The following is a 22,293-nucleotide window of genomic DNA, read 5'->3' on the forward strand; positions in this document are numbered from 1 at the left end:
AGGGGGAGGAAGAAGGGGGAGGAAGAAGGGGGAGGAAGAAGGGGGAGGAAGAAGGGGGAGGAAGAAGGGGGAGGAAGAAGGGGGAGGAAGAAGGGGGAGACGGGTGGAGCAGGGCCCACTTCCAGGCACAGCCTTCACTGCAGCTCTCGTCCCACCTGAGCTCCCAGGGCATACAGGCAGCAACACTGGCAGAGCGCAGGCAAGGGCAGTTTCTGTGGCAGGAGCCTCGACAGGCGGGTGGCAGGAGGAGCTGGTGGGCACCCACCTCTCTCCCTAGGGTCACGGCGTCTGAGGCTGGGGGCTGCTTCTGGACTGAAGGCTCTGCTCCCCCGTGGTGGGCTATCCTGAGATGCTTCCCCAGCTCAGCCACCTGTTTCCGCAGCTCCAAAACCTCCAGGTGTACCTGGTCCACCTCACGGGGAAGCTCACGCTGGAAAGCGGCCGGCTCCAGGGGTTCCCGCAGCACCTAGGAGCCATTTCGAAGGCAGTGTAAGGAGTCAAGGCAGCGGCTGGGCTGGAGCAGGCCCCTGGGGCACTGCCGGGAAGCGCTGTGAGTGCGGGGAAAGAGCAGGGGAGCCGGAGACCAGGGCCTCCTCCCCAGCTGGATGCAACTGCCCTCCGCCCTCCGCCCCCCACCGCAGCCGCTGCTCCTCCTGCCCCACCCAGCTGGCCGCCCCGGTGGCTCCCGGTACCCTGCTCTGGACTCCCAGGCTGGTGGGGAGAATCCGTGCATGGACAGAGGCAGAGCGCCTCGAAACCCCTTCCTGAGCCCTCCTTCCAGGGAGAAACAAAAGCCTCCAGAATTGCAGGTAACCAGTAGGAGGTATAGATTTTTCTCTTCTGCTAATCAAAGGGGGCAGAAATGGGGAGGCCAGAGGGAGGCAGGCCAGGAGGTCAGAGGGCTGAGGCTATTGAAAGGTAGGTGGATAGGCCGGGTGCGGAGGCTCAGGCTTGTAATCCCAGCACTTTGGGAGGCCACGGCGGGCAGATCACGAGGTCAGAAGATTGAGACCATCCTGGCTAACACAGTGAAACCCCATCTCTACTAAAAAATACAAAAAACTAACCGGGCGCGGTGGCAGCGCCTGTAGTCCCAGCTACTCGGGAGGTTGAGGCAGGAGAATGCCGTGAACCCGGGAGGCAGAGCTTGCAGTGAGCCAAGATCGCGCCACTGCACTCCAGCCTGGACGACACAGCAAGACTCCGTCTCAAAAAAAAAAAAGAAAGGCAGGTGGAGGCCAACAGGAGGCCCGAGTGAATGGGGGGCTGGGAGAGGGAAGTCGCAGGTCACAGAGTATCTCTGGGAGGCAACAGGCTGGCCATGAGACCCACCCTGGGGGCCCTGGGCTGGCCTCCAGCTCTGGCTGCCTCTCACTGACCGCACCACTCCCGGCGAGAGGAAGGAAGAAGAGCAGCGCAGGTGAGAAAGACGAATGCCTCCTTGCACCAGAGCCTTCCCGCCTCATTCCCAGTGACATAAAATATTACTTTCCCTATGCCAGGGACTCCTACGGTGAATTCCTTATGAATATTTCGTTTTTGAATTTGCTACCTACACACAAATAAAGGTTATTATTTAATTTACAGACACTGCTAAGTAAAAACCCAACCAAACAATATTACTTCAAGGTGAACATTTTCCCCAGGATGATCAAATCATCTATGATTAACCAAGGTAAAATTAAAAGCTTGTATTTATTTACTTATTTTATTCAGATGGCATCTTACTTTGTTGCCTCGGCTGGTCTCAAACTCCTGGACTCAAGCGATCTTCTGCCTCAGCCTCCCAGAGTGTTGGGATTACACCTGTGAGTCACCACATCTAGCCTGTTTTTATTTTTAGAGACAGGGTCTTGCTCTGTTGCCCAGGCTGGGGCGCAGTGGCGCGATCGTGGCTCACTGCAGCCTCGACCATCTGGGCTCAAGCAATCCTCAGCCTCCTGAGTAGCTGCGATTACAGACGCACCACCATTCTTGGCTAATTATTTCAGTTTTTAGTACAGATGGGGTCTTGCTGTGTTGCCCAGGCTGGTTTCAAACTACCGAGCTCAAATAATCCTCCCACCTCACCCTCCCAAAGTGTGGGGATTACAGGCATGAGCCACCGTGCCCAGTCTTGTTTAGTTTTTGTAGGGACAAGGTCTCCCTATGTTACCCAGGCTGTTCTCAAACTCCTGGGCTCAAGTGATGTTCCCGTCTCAGCCTCCCAAAGTGTTGCGACTACAGGTGTGTACCACCGTGCCCAGCCTAAAAGCTTTTTAAATGTTTATTTCTTGTCTGTAGGATTTGTGTGGGAAATGGGGGAAACAGCAACTGCAAAGTGTCGGGGATCTGGAGCCCCGTCATGGGTACGTGGATATTCAACCGCCTCGACTGGGGCCCCTCACGTGTACACGGATCTTCCTCAACTGGAGCCCCTCATGTGTACACGGATCTTCAACTGCCTCAACTGGGGCCCCTCACGGGTACACGGATCTTCAACCCCCCTACTGAAGCCCCTCATGTGTACACGGATCTTCAACCCCCCTACTGAAGCCCCTCACATGTACACGGATCTTCAACCCCCCCCACTGAAGCCCCTCACGAGTACACGGATCTTCAACCCTCCCACTGAAGCCCCTCACAGGTACACGGATCTTCAACTCCCCCAACTGGAGCCCCTCACGTGTACACGGATCTTCCTCGACTGGAGCCCCTCACGTGTACACGGATCTTCAACTCCCCCGACTGGAGCCCCTCACGTGTACACGGATCTTCAACCCACCCCCCGACTGGAGCCCCTCACGTGTACACGGATCTTCAACCCCCCTCGACTGGAGCCCCTCACGGGTACATGGATCTTCAACAGAAATGGAAAAGTAGCCAAGTTCCTCTTCACTGCAGCAACAAAGATGCACGTCCAGTCAAGGTGAGACGTTAGGCATCAGCAGCAAATGAGAGGTCTGAGGGTGATGCACACGTTAATTAGCCTCATTCAGCCATTCCACAGTGTGGACATGTTTCAGAACATCATGTCACACACTACAGAGATATACAATTTATATTTGTCATTTTCTTTTTTTTTTTTTTTTTTTGAGACGGAGTCTCGCTCTGTTGCCCAGGCTGGAGTGCAGTGGCCGGATCTCAGCTCACTGCAAGCTCCGCCTCCCAGGTTTACGCCATTCTCCGGCCTCAGCCTCCCGAGTAGCTGGGACTACAGGCGCCCGCCACTTCGCCCGGCTAGTTTTTTGTATTTTTTAGTAGAGACGGGGTTTCACCGTGTTAGCCAGGATGGTCTTGATCTCCTGACCTCGTGATCCGCCCGTCTTGGCCTCCCAAAGTGCTGGGATTACAGGCTTGAGCCACCGCACCGGCCCTGGAATACTTTGTTTCTAGAGAGATGTTCTGCACTAGGGAAGAAGCAGAGGCTGCAGGGAAGGGAAGGTGTGATTTACGTATTTACAATGTGACAGGACATGTGGAAGTTCCCTGTTAAGTCGCCTCACAAGGAATAAAGGCAACGGGATGAGGACAGCACGACTCAGAAGCACAAGCAACAGGAGACATGAACAATGGCACTGGATCAAAACTGGAGACATTCGGTGTCCTTCAAAGGACACCATCAAGAAAGTGAAAAGACAGGCCAGGTGTAGTGGCTTATACCTGCAATGCCAGGACTTTGGGAGGCGGAGGTGGGAAGATCACCCGAGGTCAGGAGTTTGAGACCAGCCTGATGAAACCCCCTTTCTACTAAAAATACAAAAATTGGCCGGCCATGGTGGCTCACGCCTGTAATCCCAGCTACTCGGGAGGCTGAGGCAGGATAATTGCTTGAACCCGGGAGGCGGAGGTTGCAGTCAGCCGAGATCACATCACTGTACTCCAGCCTGGGTGACAGAGTGAGACTCTGTCTCAAAAAAAAAAAGAAAGTGAAAACACAAACCACAGAATGGGAAAAAAAGTGTAGCAAATCATAAATCTAATAAGGGACTTGTATCTGGAATATAAAAATAATTCTTACAACTCAAATAAAAAGATAACCCAGTTAAAACTGGGCAAGGGATCTACACGGACATTTCTCCAAAGAAGACAAATGCCGACCAAGACACACGTGAAATGCTGCCTGACACCAGGAGTCATCAGGAAAACGCAAATCAAAACCACAGTGAGGCCCCACTTCACTCCCACCAGGATGACTAGCATCACAGCCAGAAAACAGCTAGTGTTGGTGGGGATGGGGAACCGGAACTCTCACACAGTGCTGGTGGAGGTAAAATGGTGCAGCTGCTGGGGAAAACAGTGTGGCGGCTCCTCGAGGGTTAAACACAGGGTGACCGTCGGGGAAAACAGCGCGGCGGCTCCTCGAGGGGTAAACACAGGGTGACCGTCTGACAGAGCAATTCCACTCCCAGGTGTACACCCAGGACAACTGAACTTTGCATAAGTCCACACAGGAACGTTCACAGCAGCGTCATGCACAATCCAAACAGCGGAAGCAACCCAGATGTTGAGTGCATGAGTGATACACGAAGTGTGATCCATCCGTACAACAGGATACGCCAGCCACGGGAAGAATGGTGCCCTGACATACGCAGAGCTGACCCTGAGAACATTCTCAGTGAAAGAGCCAGGCACAAAGGACAAAAGGACAAAAGGACAACTGCCGTATGACTGTGTTAGTATGAGGTCCTTTCAGTAGATAAACTGATCGGGACGGGGAGGGGAATGGTTACTAGAGGCTGGGAAGCAGGGAACGGGTGATACTGCTGTGTGGTTTTGGTACCGAGCTGCTATCTGGGGTGGGGAGAAAAGCTCTGGTAATAGTGAGAATGTTTCTACAACATCGTGAATGTACTGCCACTGATAGGTACACTTTAAAATGGTCAAAATGGTAAACTTTGTTATATATTAATGCATTTTACAATTAAAAGAAAATTTTTTTTGAGATGGAGTTTCACTCTTGTTGCCCAAGCTAGAGTACAATGGTGCGATCTCGGCTCACCGCAACCTGCGCCTCCTGGGTTCAAGCAATTCTCCCACCTCAGCCTCCCAAGTAGCTGGGACTACGGGCACCTGCCACCATGCCCGGCTAATTTTTTGTATTTTATAGAGACGGGGTTTCACCATGTTGGCCAGGCTGGTCTCGAACTCCTGACCTCAGGTGATCTGCCCAACTCGGCCTCCCCAAGTGCAGGGATTACAGGCATGAGCCCCCATGCCTGGCCACACAATTTTTTAAAGTAAAAATCAAAACAATGTTAGGACTCTGTAGCAATCAAACCAAGGCAGTGACCCCAGCCCCATGGGAAACAGGGTGTGCTCGCTGCTGGATGCATGCAGATACTGGCCCCAGCAGGAGTATGACCCGACCCCCAAAAGGCAAGGGCCCAGGAGGTTGAAAAGAACAGCGTTTGCCAAGGCTCCAGTGTCTCAGATGAAGTGCAGCTCGTCACTGACATGGAGCACACGTGCCCTGTTGACCAGGACTCCTCTGAGTGGGCAGGTGGCATCAGGCAGCCCACACACACGCCCCGTTGACCAGGACCCCTCTGAGTGGGCACAGCCAGGGCCTGGGGTCTGGCCGCCAGCACTGCCTCCACTGCCTGGACCGTGCTTCCCAGATTCTCCTGGCAAGCCTTCCACGAGCACAAATGAGATGAACCGGTTCCCAGGACCTCCCTACGGCCCCTTCCTCAGAAGAAAACAGGCACAGAGAGGTCAGTGGATGCCCGAGGTCACCTGGGATTGCACCGGGCAGTCGCTCAGAGCCCACGCCCCGCCCCCACCCCCCCAGCAACGGCTCCCTGGGAGGAAGACCCCACAAACTCGAGCGCCTCACCTTCTGTCTGAGTCGTGTCACCAGCAGGTTTAGGAGCTGCACTCTGTCCCCGAGCTTCCTGAGTGCCAGTCCGGAGGACACTGGGCCAGCTTGGACAGACCCTCCTGCAGAGAAGAGTGGCTTCTGTCAGCTCAGATCTGAGAACGAAGGAAGGCCTTTCAGGGGAGACACACATCTCTATCAACTCTCCCTTTCCCGTGAGGCCGTGGCACCAGCGGCTGACCCCAACGCAAAGCTGTTGTTCATTGGAGTCAGCAGATCTGGGTCCACATGAAGATTAGAGATGCTGTACAGAAAGCATAATCCTCACGTAAAGAAAGCAAGAATCCTTGTAGGAAAAAGTCTGACCTTACCATGTAGTGTCTGATAGAGACCAATTGCTCCAATCTGTCCAAATAAAGAGCCACTTATTTAGAAATTGAGAAAAAAGATGCCACATAACACAGGGTCAAAGAAAAAAATCACAACGGATATTAACAACTATTTTGAATGGAAAGATAACAACACTACTACTTTAGAAACTTCAGGAATGAATCTAAAGCTGTCCGTCCAAGAATAATTACAGCTTTAGATAAATATTTTAGAAAAGAAGAAAGGCTGAAAACCAGTGAGCTAAACATTCATCTCAAGAAATTAGAGAGCCAGGCGCAGTGGCCCCTGCCTGTCATCTCATCACATTGGGAGGCTGAGGCAGGAGGATCCCTGGATCCCAGGAATTCAAGGTTACAGTGAGCGATGACTGCGCCACTGCACTCCAGCCTGGACAGCAGAGCGAGAGCCTGTCACACACACAAGCAGAAAAATAAATTTAAAAAGAATGGCCAAATTAAAGCCAAATAGGGCTAGGCATGGAGTCTCACGCCTGTAATCTCAGCACTTTGGGAGGCTGAGGCGGGCAGATCGCCTGAGGTCAGGAGTGGGAGACCAACCTGGCCAATGTGGCAAAACCTGTCTCTGCTGAAAAAAAAAACAAAAATTAGCCTAGCGTGGTGGTGTGCCCCTGTGGTCCCAGCTACTCAGGAGGCTGAGGCACGAGAATCAACTGAACCCGGGAGGTGGAGGTTGCAGTGAGCCAAGATTGTGCCATGACACTCCAGCCTGGGCAACAAAGTGAGACTCCGTCAAAAAAAAAAAAAAAAGCCAAATAAAGTAGGAGGAAGAAAAGATAACATCAGTATTAGATATTGAGGAAACAGAAAATAAATGTATAATAGAGAATCAACAAAACCAACAGTTGATTCTTTGAGAAGGCTAAAATAAACACCCAGTAACACTAAGCAAGGAAAAAATAAAAGCAAATGACCAATATAATTAATGGCAAAAAGGAGTTATCACTTCAGACCTCACAGACATTTAAAAACTCATAGGATACTATAAGCAACTTTATGTCAAAAATTTGAAAATTTAGATGAAATGGACAATTTCTTAGTAAATATAACATCAAAAATGTATAAAAAAGAAAATCTGAATGTCCTATAACTATGAAAAAAACTGAATTCACAATTTTAAACCTTCCCACAAGGAAAACTCCAGGCCCAGCTGGTTTCAAAGTTGAATTATACCAATTATTTAAGAAAAATTAAGATAAGTCTGATACAAACTTTTTTAGAAAACAGAAAAATAGAGAATACTTTCCAACATATTTATGAGGCCAGAGTAACTTTGATTCCAAAACCTCACATGAACATTACGAGAATTGAAAATTATAGGCCAGTCTTACTCATGAACATAAATGTACTAATTCTCAATAAAACACGGGCACGGGCAAACCAAGCTGGGCCTGGTGGCTCGCACCTGTAATCCCAGCTACACGGAGGCCAAGGCAAGAAGACGGCCTGAGCCCAAGAGTTCAAGAATAGCCTGGTCAAAGAGCGAGACCGTGTCTCATATAAACAAAAAACAAAAGAAGTATCAGCAAACCAAATCTGTCAAATTATAAAAAGAAGAATCTATCACTACATGTTGAATTCTTCCTGGAACTGCAAGGGTGGTTTAACACGATGGAGACCCTGCAGTCCACCCCCGTTTTCCCCCACTAATCTCAGCTAAAGGCCCGGCCAGAACACAAAAAGCCCCACTAGAGGAAGATTCTGAACGGTGAGAAACAAAGCCTGAGCGTCTAGGGGCCTCGGATCCCAGGGATGGCTGGCAGGGAGTCCCTCGTCTCCTTCCTGCACACACTGGCCTGGTGCTAGGCAGCCACAACCCAGAGCTCAGACCAAAAAAAAAGGCCGAAGAGAAGCTGCTCCTGGGACCAATGGAGCAGGAAGACGGGGACATGCAGGTGGAGCCCTTGGGACCACACCTGCCCTCCTGCCAGCCCATGGTCCTGCAGCCTAGTATAGACAAAGGCCATCTCAGCTTCTGGGAGAGCATGTGGGGAGGGTCACAGGAGGAGAAGGTCTACATGAAGACTCCTGAGGATCCGCCGTGTAAAACCAGCCAGAATCAACAGAACCAGCACAGCAAAACCTCTGACAACTGGGCCTGGCGGGGGACACTGCCCAGGATTTAATTGGCCACTTGGTAGCTCACATGTGGGCAGAGTAAAACAGCATCATCAAGGCTCTGGAAAGTAACGGACATTCAAACCTCAGCCCACCAGAATGGGCCAGGATAGGCAGTGTGAACCCAGAAAGGCTGACTTATCTGATACAATAAATGACAGAATTAACACAGGTTTAATAAGAACCAGAATTTCATAATGTGACACTCAAAATGTCCATGATACAGTAAAAAATTACAGGAGGCTGCCTGTAATCCCAGCACTTTGGGAGGCTGAGGCAGGAGGATCACTTGAGCCAAGGAGCTTCAGAACAGCCTGGGCAATATAGTGAGACCCCATCTCTAATTAAAAAAAAAATACTCGTAATATTAACAACCAAGAAAATCTCAATGCGAATGAAAGAGACAACACCAAGATGACACAGACATTGGAATTATGGGGTGAAGATGTTAAAGCAGCCGTCATAACAATACTCGAGCAAGTTACTGGGGAGGGTGGAGGTGAGAGAATTGCTTGAAGCCAAGAGTTTAAGATCAGCCTGGGCAACATAGTGAAACCCCATCTCTACAAAAAAAAAACAACAAAACACAAAAAACACAAAAATTAGCTAGGCACGGATGGTGGTACGTACCCATAACCCCAGCTCTTCAGGAGTCTGAGGCCGGAGAGTTGCTTGAGCCCAGGAGGTCCAGGCTGCAGTGAGCCATGATCATGCCCACTGCACTCCAGCCTGGGTGACAGAGCAAGACCCTGTCTCTAAAAAAAATGAACAAATACACAAACAAAAAACTCTGGCAAACAATTTAATACACTCTAAAAACATATGGCAAAATGAAAGTTCCAGTAAAGTAAGATATAAAGAAAACTAAGGCCAACTGTGATGGCTCACGCCTGTAATCCAAACACTTTGGGAGGCTGAGGCAGGAGGATCAGTTGAGGTCAGGAGATCAAGACCAGCCTGGGCAACATAGTGACACTCCATCTCTACAAATATAAAAAGAAATTAGCGGGGTGTGGTGGTGCACACCTGTAGCCTGTAGTCCCAGTTACTCGGCAAGCTAAGGTGGGAAGGTCCCTTGAGCCCCGGGGGTCAAGGCTGCAGTGAGCTGTGACCATACCACCACACTCCAGCCTGGACGACAGAGCAAGGCCCTGTCTCAAAAACAACCACCACAATTAAAAAAAAAAAAAAGGAAAAAGAAAACCAAAATGGAAATTTTAGAAACAGCAACAAAAATCTCACTGAATGGGCTTAACAGAAAAATGGAAATGACAAAAGAAAGAACTGATAAACCTGAAGAACAGAGGAAAAGGAACTATCCAATTTGAACAACAGAGAAAACAAATCGAAAAAACAGAGAAAACACAGCCTCAGGGACCCGCAGGACAACAACAAAAGGCCAAACGTTTGTGTCCTCAGACTCCCAGAAGGAAAGACTATGGAGCTGAAAAAAATACTTGAAAAATAATGGATGAAAACTTCTGAAATTTGGTGAAAGACATAAACCTTCAGTTTAATATCAAAAAGAATAAACCAAAGAAATCTATGCCCAGACACAACATAATGAAATTTCTTTTTTTTTTTTTTTTTTTTGGAGACGGGGTCTCGCTCTGTCGCCCAGGCTGGAGTGCAGTGGCCAGATCTCAGCTCACTGCAAGCTCCGCCTCCCGGGTTCCCGCCATTCTCCTGCCTCAGCCTCCCGAGTAGCTGGGACTATAGGCGCCCGCCACCTCGCCCGGCTAGATTTTTCTATTTTTTAGTAGAGACGGGGTCTCGCCATGTTAGGCAGGATGGTCTCGATCCCCTGACCTCGTGATCTGCCCGTCTCGGCCTCCCAAAGTGCTGGGATTACAGGTTTGAGCCACTGCGCCTGGCCTACAACATAATGAAATTTCCGAAAACTAAAGGCAAAAACTCTTTTTTTTTTGAGATGGATTTTTGCTCTTGTTGCCCAGGCTGGAGTGCTGTGGCATGATCTCGGCTCACTCAACCTCTGCCTCCCAGGTTCAAGCGGTTCTCCTGCCTCAGCCTCCCAAATAGCTGGGATTACAGGTGCCTGTCACCATGCCCGGCTAATTTTTGTATTTTCAGTAGAGACGGGGTTTCTCCATTTTAGCCAGGCTGGTCTTGAACTCCTGGCCTCAAGCGATCCACCCGCCTCAGCCTCCCAAAGTGCTGGGATTACAGGCGCCTGCCATTACACCCGGCTAATTTTTGTATTTTCAGTAGAGACGGGGTTTCTCCATTTTGGCCAGGCTGGTCTCAAACTCCTGACCTTGAGTGATCCACCCACCCAGCCTTCCAAAGTGCTGGGACTACAGGCATGAGCCACCGCGCCCAGCTAATGTTTGTATTTTTAGTAGATACGGGGTTTCACCACGTTGGCCAGGCTGGCCTTCAACTACTGACCTCAGGTGATCCATCTGCCTTGGCCTCCCAAAGTGCTGGGATGACAGGCATGAGGCATGAGCCATGGCGCCCGGCCTGTCAACGTAATTTTAAAAGTCAAGTGTGAAAGAGTGTCTATCATATTCACCCTTGCCATTAGTTTTCCTTCACTCCTGACGTTCCTAGTTTCCTTCCTTCCGTTGTGTCTAAAGTACCTCCTTTTTCAGTTCTTTTAGATCCAGTCTGCTGGTGACAAACTTTTCCTTCATCTGAGAATATCTTTATTCACTCTCATTCCTGAAGAATGTTTTTACTGAATGTATAATTATGGGTTGACAGTTTTTGCTTTCAGTGCTTGAAAAATATTATGCCACTTCCTTCTGAAGAGAAATCTGATGACAGCTGCTGCTGAGAACCCACTGCCGCTCCGGTCACAGTCCCCTGTAGGCCATGCATCGCTCTCTCTGCATGCTTTCAACAGTCTTTGTCTTTAGGCCGGGTGCAGTGGCTCACGCCTGTCATTCCAGCACTTTGGGAGGCCAAGGCAAGTGGATCACTTGAGGCCAGGAGTTTGAGACCAGCCTGGCCAACATGGTGAAACCCTGTCTCTGCTAACAATACAAACGCTACCAGCTGGGCATGTTGGCACATGCCTGTAACTCTAGCTACTTGGGAGGCTGAGGCACGAGAATTGCTCGAACCCAGGAGGCAGAGGTTGCAGTGAGCCAAGATTGTGCCACTGCACTCCAGCCTAGGCAACAGAGACTCCGCCTCAAAAAAATAAATTCATTTCAAATATAAAAGACAGAGGTAGGTAAAAAGAAAAAGGGATGAAAAAGTTACACCACGCAAACGTGAATCAAAAGAAAGCTTGAGTGGATTAACTAGTATCAGACAAGGTAGACCTCAGAACAAAGAACGTTGCCAGGATAAAGAGGAAGATTACATAACAATATAAGGGTCAATTATCCTAAAAAAAATAATAATCCTAAATGTATACACATCTAACAACAAAGATACAAAATATATGAAACAAAAACAAAGAATCATTATTTTAAAAATGAAGATCTATATTAAAACAGGAACAGAAAGAAACTTCCTTAACCTCCCTCCACTACCCCCACTGCAAAAAACCTTCAGCAAAAACCAAACCTGAAAAAGTGAAATGCCGGAAGTTCTTCCTCTGGGATTGGGGAGAAAGACACACTGGAGAGTTCAGCTAGGGGCAATAATGCAAGAAGTAGTAAACAATATCCGCATTGGAAACGAAAAATAAAACCTCCCTTATTTTATTTTTTTTGAGATGGAGTCTCGCTCTGTCTCCCAGGCTGGAGCACAGTGGCGCAATCTTGGCTCACTGCAACCTCGCCTCCCGGGTGCAAGCGATTCTCCTGCCTCTGCCTCCCAAGTAGCTGGGACTACAGGCGCCCGCCACCACGCCCAGCTAATTTTTTTGTATTTTCAGTAGAGATGGGGTTTTACCATGTTGGCCAGGCTGGTCTCAAACTCCTGACCTCAGGTGATCCACCCATCTCGGCCTCCCAAAGTGTTGGGATTACAGGCGTGAGCTACCACGCCCGGCCAAAACCTCCCTCATTTGAGACAATCTGTGCCAGTGGAGTGTCCTCTCTGGCCCCTCCCTTTCTTTTCCTGCCTTAGGCCTGCAGGTGGGGCCTGCCTCCCCTACCTAAGGGGGACTGTGGCTCCAGCAGGGTGAGGGCATCTGAGGGGAAGGCGGCCAGGCTGGGCTGTCAAGCTCGGTGATGCTGGGGAGGCATCCAGGCAGGAGAGGGGCCTCCAAATAGGGGAAGGGGCTGCAGCAGCAACGGGGGATTGGTTACACCAAGAGGACTCGATCAGAGTAACTGTGTTAGTGAGAATGGGCGAGCCAGGTTTCTCATTGTTGGAAAAGGAAGTTAGAATAACGAAAAAGAGGCCGGGCGCGATGGCTCAAGCCTGTAATCCCAGCACTTTGGGAGGCCGAGACGGGAGGATCACGAGTTCAGGAGATCGAGACCATCCTGGCTAACACGGTGAAACCCTGTCTCTACTAAAAATACAAAAAACTAGCCGGGCGAGGTGGCGGCGCCTGTGGTCCCAGCTCCTCGGGAGGCTGAGGCAGGAGAATGGCGTGAACCCGGGAGGCGGGGCTTGCAGTGAGCTGAGATCCGGCCACTGCACTCCAGCCTGGGCAACAGAGCCAGACTCCGTCTCAAAAAAAAAAAAAAGAATAACGAAAAAGAATGCTAGAATGCTAGAATGAACCTTTTGATGTTGGACTAACCACAGTGGAATAGATTAGCCTGTGAGTCTGTCTTGAAATGAAGACCATCCATTCACCAAAGACACCAGTGAAGGAATAAAAGGCAAAGCCACAGACTGGGAGGAGATACTTGCAACCCATAAAGCCAGCGCAAGGCTCATAGTCAGAATCAAATACCCTAAAAACAATCTATGACAAAAGGCAGATCATCTAATAAAACATGGGCAAAAGACATGGCCTGGAGCTTCAAAAGAGAGGCTATCAAAAGGCCAATCCTATGGACTGAACTGTGTCCCCCAAAATTGATAGGTTGGAGCTCTAACCCCGAACATGATTGTATTTGGAGACAGGGCCTTTGAGGAGGCAGTTAAGGTTACACGAGGTCCTAAGGCTGGGGCCCTGGACTGTTGTCCTTAGAAGAGGAAGAGCCGGGCGCGGCAGCTCACGCCTGTCATCCCAGCACTTTGGGAGGCCGAGGTGGGTGGATCATGAGGTCAAGAGTTCGAGACCAGCCTGACCAACATGGTGAAACCCCATCTCTACTAAAAATACAGAAATTAGCCGGGCATGGTGGTGTGTACCTGTAAACCCAGCTACTTAGGAGGCTGAGGCAGGAGAATCGCTTGAACCTGGGAGGCAAAGGCTGCAGTGAGCTAAGGTCACACCACTGCACTCCAGCCTGGGTGACAGAGCAAGACTCTGTCCCCCCTCCAAAAAAAAAAAGACTAAGAGACACCGGGAGTGAGCACGCAGTGGGGGAGGAGCCATGTGAGCGCGCAGGGGAGAGGGCACGTGAGCGCGCAGGGGAGGAGCCACGTGAGCGCGCAGGGGAGGAGCCATGTGAGCACGCAGGGGAGAGGGCACGTGAGCATGCAGGGGAGAGGGCACCTGAGCGCGCAGGGGAGAGGGTGCTGTCTGCAAGCCACAGAGAGGCCTCAGGAGGAACCCACCCTGCCAGCAGCCTGATCTCTGACATCCAGACTCCAGAAGTGAGAAAATAAATACCCGTTGTTTAAGCCACCCAGGCTGTGGTGTTGAGTTATGGCAGCCCCAGCCAATCATACACCAATGCACACAGGAAAGATGTTCAATCCCACAAATCTCATGAAATTTGCAAATTAAACCAAAATAGGATGTGCTACGTGTCCACTAGAGGGAACAGAAGGAGCCACTGACCATGTAAGTGTTGGCGCGCATGCAGCACCACGGCTGCCTTGCATGCTGTGGATGGAGTGTAAATTGTAGGGGTGCTTTGGAGAAGAATCTGGCATTATCAAGTGAAACACAGTGTAGGTCTGAAGATGCCAGAGAGAGCACAGGTGCCACAGAATTCCATTCACACCGAAACAGGGAACGCTAACTGCAGTGAGGAGCCAGGGCACGTGGGCTCTGGGGGAGCACAAGGGGCTGCCAGGCCAGATTACACTGCCCTGACGTCTGCAATAGCCTCAAGCTGTATATTTGCTGTGACTGGACTTTCTGCAGGGGTCAGATTTCAGTTTATAAAGGGACAGCAAGTACCCCAGTGAGACGCAGACTCTCACCAGTCGTCTCTGTCGAGGTGCGGACGCTGGGCTGAGACTCAGCACGAGGTGAGGACATCTTTAAAGGATCCAGCACATCTTCTAGATGCTCTTCCAGAGTTTTAAACTTATGCTTTAGAGTTCGTATTTCTGCTTCAAGGGCCAGAACATAATCTGCAAAAAAAAGCCCAGTGAATATAATACATACACACACCCTTTCACACCGCCCCCCTGTGAGCACCAGCTCAGGGAGCCGATGCCAGCTCGTGCCCGCTGCCTCACTGTGCCTGTCCTCCTGTCCTCCCCGCACGAGAGCTTCACAGCAGTTTCCACACTCTGTGTGTGTGTCAGACTGAAAGACCTTCCCTCCCCTCACTGGCCAGAGTGTGCCAGCCAGAGACCAGCACAGTCTCCATGCTCTCCAGGAAGGGCTCAGCGATCAGGAGCAAATGTTTCACCTGCTGCAGCCCACATGCCTCTGTGCGAGGGGCCAAGTCCCACCTGGAGAACGGAAGCTCTGCATCCATCCTGGCATCCGCCCACCCACAGCCACTCGTGGGGTTCCCGGGCATCGGGCAGCCCTCATCAGCTCTGCCACGGACACTCCTCTGGAGGAAAGGCCTGCGGTCCACCAGCCCCTGCTACCAACCCACTCTGGGACCGCGCGACACCAAGCCAGCCCTGGTTCAGGTCTAAAACAGGTTTTTTAAGTGTGTCAAGCAGGTACCCTCATTTTTTCCTTCTACTTTACAAATATAAAAGCTTTTTGGTATAAAACTGAAGATTCCTTCTCTTGGAGAAAAAGCAGTTTTCATGCTTTGAATTTATTACAGGGGATGTTAACTTACAGGACTCTGAAATGAAGCCTCTTTGAAGCCAGTCGAGACCCATGCTCCTGTCTGTCCTCCTCCCTCCCTCTCCCACTTCCCGTCCCGCTCTGTCCCTTTCTCCCTGTTACTCACCAGGAGTGGCGGTATCTCCCCCAGCCTTTGGGTCAGGCTGGTTTGCATCTGTGCTCTCTGCCGCTGTCTGGGTGGGAGGAGGAATCTGATGGCTTAGAGCCTCCATTTCTTTCCTCATCTGGGCGATCGCGCTTCGCAAGCTCGTGTTCTGCTCTCGGAGCTGCTGGATCTCACTGGATGGAAAGTCTTTACTTATTTCTTCTTCATGCTGCCCGAGGAGCATCTGTCAAATACAAGGAAAAATGACTACAAAAAGATGAACGGTTCCCCAGCTCGTCCTGGCAGGCTGCGCCTCCGCCCTCCCTGCGGCCCTCTCGGGGCCAGTCCCCTGCTTGAGCTTGGGCTGTGGTCCCTCCCCATCCCCGGGGTTGTGATATCCCTCCTTTCTGGCCTGACAGAGGTGCAAATATGACACTCAAATTCCTGAAGCCTTCCATACTGTTGCGGTCACTAGAGTGTCAAATCCACAGAGGCAGAAAGTGGAATGGGGGTGCTGGGGCTGGGGGCGGGGAGGGGGAGCCCGTGTTTCTCGGGGACAGAGCTTCAGTTTGTGAAGATGGGAACGTTCTGGAAAGGGTGGTGTGATGGCTGCATCTCCGCGTGAATGAGCTTCACACTGCTGAACGGTGCACCAAAAAATAAAGCGGCCAGCTGTGCGTTATGTACACTTTAGTACAGTCAAACATCCACTGAATAGGATGAACAGCAGGTTCGGAGCACGCAGAAGAAAAGGTAGTGAATATAAACACCAGGCACCAGAAAATACCCAAACTGAAACTCAGACGGAAAGGGGCCAAAGGAGAAAAAATGAGCAGAGCTCTGAGACCAGAAACAAGCTGCACAAGGAACCAGGAGCCCAGACGAACATGAAGGCAGGAGACGCGTCTACAACAAGGCCAAACACGTTACAAATGCGATGAAAACCGTACATCACAGATGACGAAGCTCAGTGAAGCCTAAGCAGCATAAACAGAAAGAAAATCATACCAGAGAGCATTGCATAATCAAATTGCTGAAAAATCAGCGACAAAATGGAAACTCTAAAAGCAACCAGAGAAAAGAGACATGTTACACTCGGGCCAAAAGGCAGGCATAGGGATGACAGACCTCACAAGGAGCCACCAAGGTGGGAGGACAACGAGGCGAGGTGGCTCTGGTGCAGGAGGAGAGAAGGCCCCACCCACCCGGTTCTGGGGTGAGGGAGTGTCCTTCTCTAACCAAAGGTCAGGGCACTTCTGCCTCCGACCAGGAGGGACTCACCGCTATGAGTCTTTCCCTCTGGCTGTGAACAACTAGAACAGCAGACACATTAGAGGAAACACCTGCTTCCAGACACCAGCACAGACCCCGGACACCGGAGAGGGAAACATAGTCCCAGGGCTCTGGCCCAGCTCAACCATGAGTCCAGCCAAGATGTGTGCAAAAGGCACAATTTCCTCTTCTGCAGAGCCACCCTGAGGGATGCAGAGCCTGCTCCCCGCTCCGCACTCCGTGAACACAAGCCTGAAGCAAGACCTGGACCCCTTCCCAGGGTGCTCTGACTCCCTGGCCCACTGGCTCCTCCATGCTCAGCAGCAAGGCCAGCCGGCCTGGGCTCCCAGGAGGAAAGCTTCACACGCCATGCTTAAGGATGGAGATAATGCGAACAGAACGTGAACCTCAACTGGCAGTTCAGAAACGGAGACAGTAAACTGCCGACCGCAGTGCCGTGATAACGCTGGTGAACATCATGAAGGACCATTGGTGAGAAAATTGCTAGGTGCGTTAACGGTGTGGCCACTTGATAAAATATGCAGACATTTAGATTCTGTTTGTGAAGAACTGTAATGACATGGGAAAATATTTGCGGTAGAACCAAAATGAAGAAAGAATTCTCCTGGAGAAACAGTCACATGAGCGGCAGACCGCTGAAGGCCGCACTCAACCTGGCCAGCTACAGACTGGGATACCGAGTGCCCACAGGCTTACCAGGCTCTGTCCTAGGATGCGCTGAGGGTGCTGGCTGCATGACCTCACTGGCTGAGCATTCCCGCCACAGCGGCAAGCAAGGCTCAGAGGGCTTGGCAGTGTGAAAGGAAAATATCATTAAGCTAAAGGGAAAAGTCAAGCTGGGAACTGCTCAGGGCAAACCTGCCTCCCATTCCATTCAGTCACCCTCTGCTCGCTGAGGTGAATGTACATCTCACTGCCTCCTTTGGAGAGGCTCATCAGAAACTCGAACGAATGCAACCGTCTGTCTCTTACCTACCTATGACCTGGAAGCCCCTCCCCACTTCAAGTTGTCCCGCCTCTCCAGACGGAACCACTGTTCATCACACATGTTGATTGATGACTCACGTCTCCCTACAATGTATAAAACCAAACTGTGCTCTGACCACCTGGGGCACATGTCATCAGGACCTCCTGAGGCTGTGTCAGGGGTGTGCGTCCTCAACCTTCGCAAAATAAACCTTCTAAATTAACTGAGATCGGTCTAAGATTTTCTGGGTTCACACTTTGGTAACCACAGGGAGATTCTGAGTGGAGATGCCTCTGACCTTTGACAAAACTCCTATCGGTACTTGGTACTGGAATGAGCTAACTTTATGGCTCAAACCAACAGGACAATTTGCCGAGGTCTGGGAGCACCCCCTCCAGAGAATCCGATCTCCCCAAATTTGGTCAAGATTTAAAGTTTATTTTGCTGTACGATATTGGCAGAAGAGCTGAAGCAGGGCTTGCTTGTCTGTTAGAGAGCAGTCTTCGGCCTGAGACCCATCCCTAGGTAAGTAACTGAATTGGCATTTGTCTTGGCTAAAGTTAAGATTAACAGCCAGGCTGGGCATGGTGGCTCAAGCCTGTAATCCCAGCACTTTGGGAGGCCGAGGCAGGCAGATCACCTGAGGTCGGGAGTTCAAGACCAGCCTGACCAACATGGAGAAACCCCATCTCCACTAAAAATACAAAATTAGCCAGGCGTGGTGGCGGGCGCCTGTAATCCCAGCACTTTGGGAGGCTGAGGCAGGCAGATCACCTGAGTCAGGAGTTTGAGATCAGCCTGACCAACATGCAGAAACCCCATCTCTACTAAAAATGCAAAAAATTAGCCGGGCATGGTGGTACACATCTGTGGTCCCAGCTACTCAGGAGGCTGAGGCAGGAGAATCACTTGAACCCGGGTAGTGGCGGGGGTGATGGTGCAGTGAGCCGAGATCGTGCCACTGCACTCCAGCCTGGGCGACAAGAGCGAAACTCTGTCTAAAAACAAACAAACAAACTCCAAAAATTAGCCAGGCATGGTGATGCGCATCTGTGGTCCCAGCTACTTGGGCAGCTGAGACGGGAGGATTGCTTGAGCCTAGGGGTAGGCGGAGATTGCAGTGAGCTGAGATTGCACCACTGCACTTCAGCCTGGGTGACAAAGCGAGACCCTGTCTCAAAACAAATGAGTAAAAACCACATGAATGAAGGACGAGCTAGGAACAATCTTCATACCAGTTAGGATCTGAGTCCTAAGTACACTAGGCTGCCTTGGCACTCTTGGAGGAAGCCCTGCCCATCTAGGCCCTTCATGACAAGCCAAGCCTCAGGCAGAGAAGCGAATCGAACAGGAGAAAATGCGCACCAGCGGCGGCTTTGTGCAGGGAGGTGGGACCAGCAGGGGGCAGGGACTCTCAGGTGGTCTTGTTGCAGTGGTCTTGTTGCGGTAAGGGTGCTTGGGCACACTAACGTGTCGACTGCACTGACCTGTGCACTCCAGGCCTGCACATTCTACTGCATGTACCACACCCCACGGAAAAAGAAAAGCCATCTGCAGGCCTAGGGCAGTCCTCCCATGCTGGGCCCTCTGTGCTCGCCCCCAGCCTCCTACAGCCGTGCACCCCACTCCCGTCTGCCGTGGACCCAGCTCTGCTCTGATGAGCTGTGACAGCTCAGGCAAGCTCCTCAGTGTCCCTATGTCTCAGTGGACATGGTGCCAACCTCCAAGATGAAATGAGTGGAGGGATGTTAAGGCCTAAGGGCAAACCCTGGCATAGGATGAGTACTTAACTACTGACCACTAACGTCACTGCCCAACAAAATCAGGAGCGGTGATGACAGATTCCTAGCATAAAATGACCTGCTGTGATGGTCCTCAGGCAATACCATAAGAACAAACTCACATGAACGTCTGCTATCTAGTAATATTTGGATTTGGGATTTTTAAAGCTTTCGAACATGAAAGATACAAAGAAGCCTGAGTTCACCTTAACTCTCTCAAGCTTCTGACTTACCCTTGTTTGTGCAACAGGTCATTTAAAAAGAACACAACTGAAAGACTTAACTCCAGTCTTGGTTGGATTTGGGGATCCGGTCCTATTTTCCCACTGCTGCTGTTGAGCAAAGTTTCAAAGAGCAGGCTGGGCACTCTCACCTGCGCCCCTGGTCCGGGGAGCCCATGCATCCTCAGGGCCTGCACGGCCTGGTCTCGTTCCAGAGTCACGGCCTTCAGCACCACCTCCTGCTCCCGTAGCGCCTGCTCTGTCTCCTGCAGCTTGGCAGCAACCTGGGAACAATGCTGGGACTCAGTCCCTGTGTGGATGACGGGGCAGCTCCCATGCCTGCTGAGGCTCCAACAGCACACATAGGTGGGAGATGCTCAGAGCACCAGGCTCCCCACTGTGGCCAGGCCGCCAAACCCTTCCTGCCACCCACACCCCTGGCTGTCCTTGCAGGCCAGCGGGGATCATGGGATCATGCAATGCTACTTAAACCCGAGGCTGGCCAGCTACAGAAACCGCTTATGCAAGAAAGTCAAGGTGGGTGGACGGGCGGGGCGCATTTTTATTACTGTAATTTTTGTTGCTACACAGCATACTGCTCAGTGAGGTTTAGTGTTTTCAAATTTAAAGAAGCATTTGGTAAGAACCAGACCCGTCCTGCCCAGCCCCACCTCTGCAGAGGCGCAGAGAAGGCCCCAGACCCTGGTGGCCGCACACACCTGACTTTTTGCCGTGGTCAGACCCTGAATCAGGGCCTCTGACTTTTGGATCTGGTCCCTTTCAATGTCGTCACAGCGGCGCTGCCAGTCCAGGCCCAGCTGCACCTGATCACGCTCCAGGCTCCGCTCCCTTTCCACCGCCAGGGACAGCTGTTGCTTGTACCTAAGGACACGTCCAACCGCCCAGCATTAATGCTTCCCGAGGAGGAAGCATTCCACAGGAAAAGTGGAGGCGCGACGGGAAAGGCAGGGCTGCTGCTGTCCCTCCTGCTCTCGCGCGGCCTGCACTGGCCTGACGTGCTCTGGGTTCCTGTGGATGGGCACACGGGGGTGCCCAATACGAAGATGAGCAGGCGCCAAGGATGGCCGGACGCCGGAGAAAACCCAACACCGTGGAGGAGGGGGATGGATGAGGGGGATGCGCACAAAAACAGAAGAACCAGCACGCGGGAAGAGAGGGAGGAAAGCAACAACCTTAAAACATCATAAACTGGTTATGCACAAAGGAACGGAGCTACGAAAGCAAAAGCAGAGCAGGGTGGACCCAGCCACGGGGCGGGCAGGGCTGGGAGAGCCCCTGGAGCGAGCGCAAAGGGACAGAGGGGTGGGAACACAGGAACCCGGGGGCTTCCTCCAGAAGACCAGCATCTTAGATCAGAACGGAGGGAGGAAGCCACCCAGGATGTAAAGGGGCAGGTCCGCCAGGACGGGGCAGGTCCACCAGGATGGGGCGGGTCCACCAGGACGGGGCAGGTCCACAAGGATGGGGCAGGTCCACCAGGACAGAGCAGACGCCAGCCTTCAGAGAGCTCTAGAGACCCCACACGCACACAGTAAGGGGAAACGTCACAGTACGAAGGACAAAAGAAAAGTCTACAGGGGAAGAAGAACAAAAACTGGACGGGGACTAGGCCTGACACCAGCAACTCTGGGACAGAAGGCCGTGGGGCCACACGTTGGGGGCAGAATTCCAGGCTGTGGGTGATCCTGTGGCGGGGAGAGGTCCCTCCTGTCCGAGGCAATGACGCAGAGATGGTGGCAAGGCTCTGCATGGGAGGGAGACTCTCCTGCTGGCCTCATTGCACCGGTAAACTTCAGGGAGTTTGAATGATAGCAATGGAGCCATCATGTTGTGAGAGGGTCCCTGGAGGGGCTGTGTGGCCAGGGCTGAGGACGCCTTTAGGGTGGAGAGTGCCCTGGCTGTCAGCCAGTGAGGGAATGGAGGCCTCGGCCCCACAGCTGCAGGGACTGAATTCTGCCAACAGCTGGGTGAGTCTGGAAGGGGCCCTGGGCGTCCAAGGAGAGGCAAGCCCGGCCATCATTGATTCTAGCCTGGAGAGACCCTGAGCCGGGAACGGCTGAGCCCTGCCTAGGCCCTCGCCCCAGAACCTGAGAGAATAAATGGGTGTTTATTTATTTATTTATTTATTTATTTATTTATTTATTTATTTATTTTGAGACGGAGTCTCGCGCTGTCGCCCGGGCTGGAGTGCAGTGGCCGGATCTCAGCTCACTGCAAGCTCTGCCTCCTGGGTTTGCGCCATTCTCCTGCCTCAGCCTCCCGAGTAGCTGGGACTACAGGTGCCCGCCACCTCGCCCGGCTAGTTTTTTGTATTTTTTTTAGTAGAGACGGGGTTTCACTGTGTTAGCCAAGATGGTCTCGATCTCCTGACCTCGTGATCCGCCCATCTCGGCCTCCCAAAGTGCTGGGATTACAGGCTTGAGCCACCGCGCCCGGCCAATAAATGGGTGTTTAAAGTAGCTAAGCTGCTAAGTTTGTGGTAATTTATACACAATGTGTTCTTGTTTTTGTTTAATTATTTTTATGGGTTTTTTTTTTTTTTTTTTTTTTTTTTTTTTTTTTTTTTTGAG

The 22,293-nt window shown here is 51.4% G+C and overlaps 1 protein-coding gene across 1 annotated transcript in view; it reads right to left on the minus strand.

Annotated features, from left to right (window-relative positions):
• Positions 1–22,293, minus strand: part of CCDC57 (coiled-coil domain containing 57) — a 104,591-nt gene that overhangs the window by 50,149 nt on the left and 32,149 nt on the right. The window contains exons 8-13 of the mRNA XM_025363493.1: positions 20,422–20,584; positions 19,855–19,986; positions 15,462–15,684; positions 14,498–14,673; positions 5,819–5,941; positions 266–466 (exon numbers count right to left, since the gene is read on the minus strand). Of these exons, the coding sequence (XP_025219278.1) occupies positions 266–466; positions 5,819–5,941; positions 14,498–14,673; positions 15,462–15,684; positions 19,855–19,986; positions 20,422–20,584 (1,018 nt within the window). The remainder of the gene's footprint in view (positions 1–265; positions 467–5,818; positions 5,942–14,497; positions 14,674–15,461; positions 15,685–19,854; positions 19,987–20,421; positions 20,585–22,293) is intronic.

Source organism: Theropithecus gelada, chromosome 16 (genome assembly GCF_003255815.1).
Source record: "Theropithecus gelada isolate Dixy chromosome 16, Tgel_1.0, whole genome shotgun sequence".
In the NCBI taxonomy this organism is placed as follows: domain Eukaryota; kingdom Metazoa; phylum Chordata; class Mammalia; order Primates; family Cercopithecidae; genus Theropithecus; species Theropithecus gelada.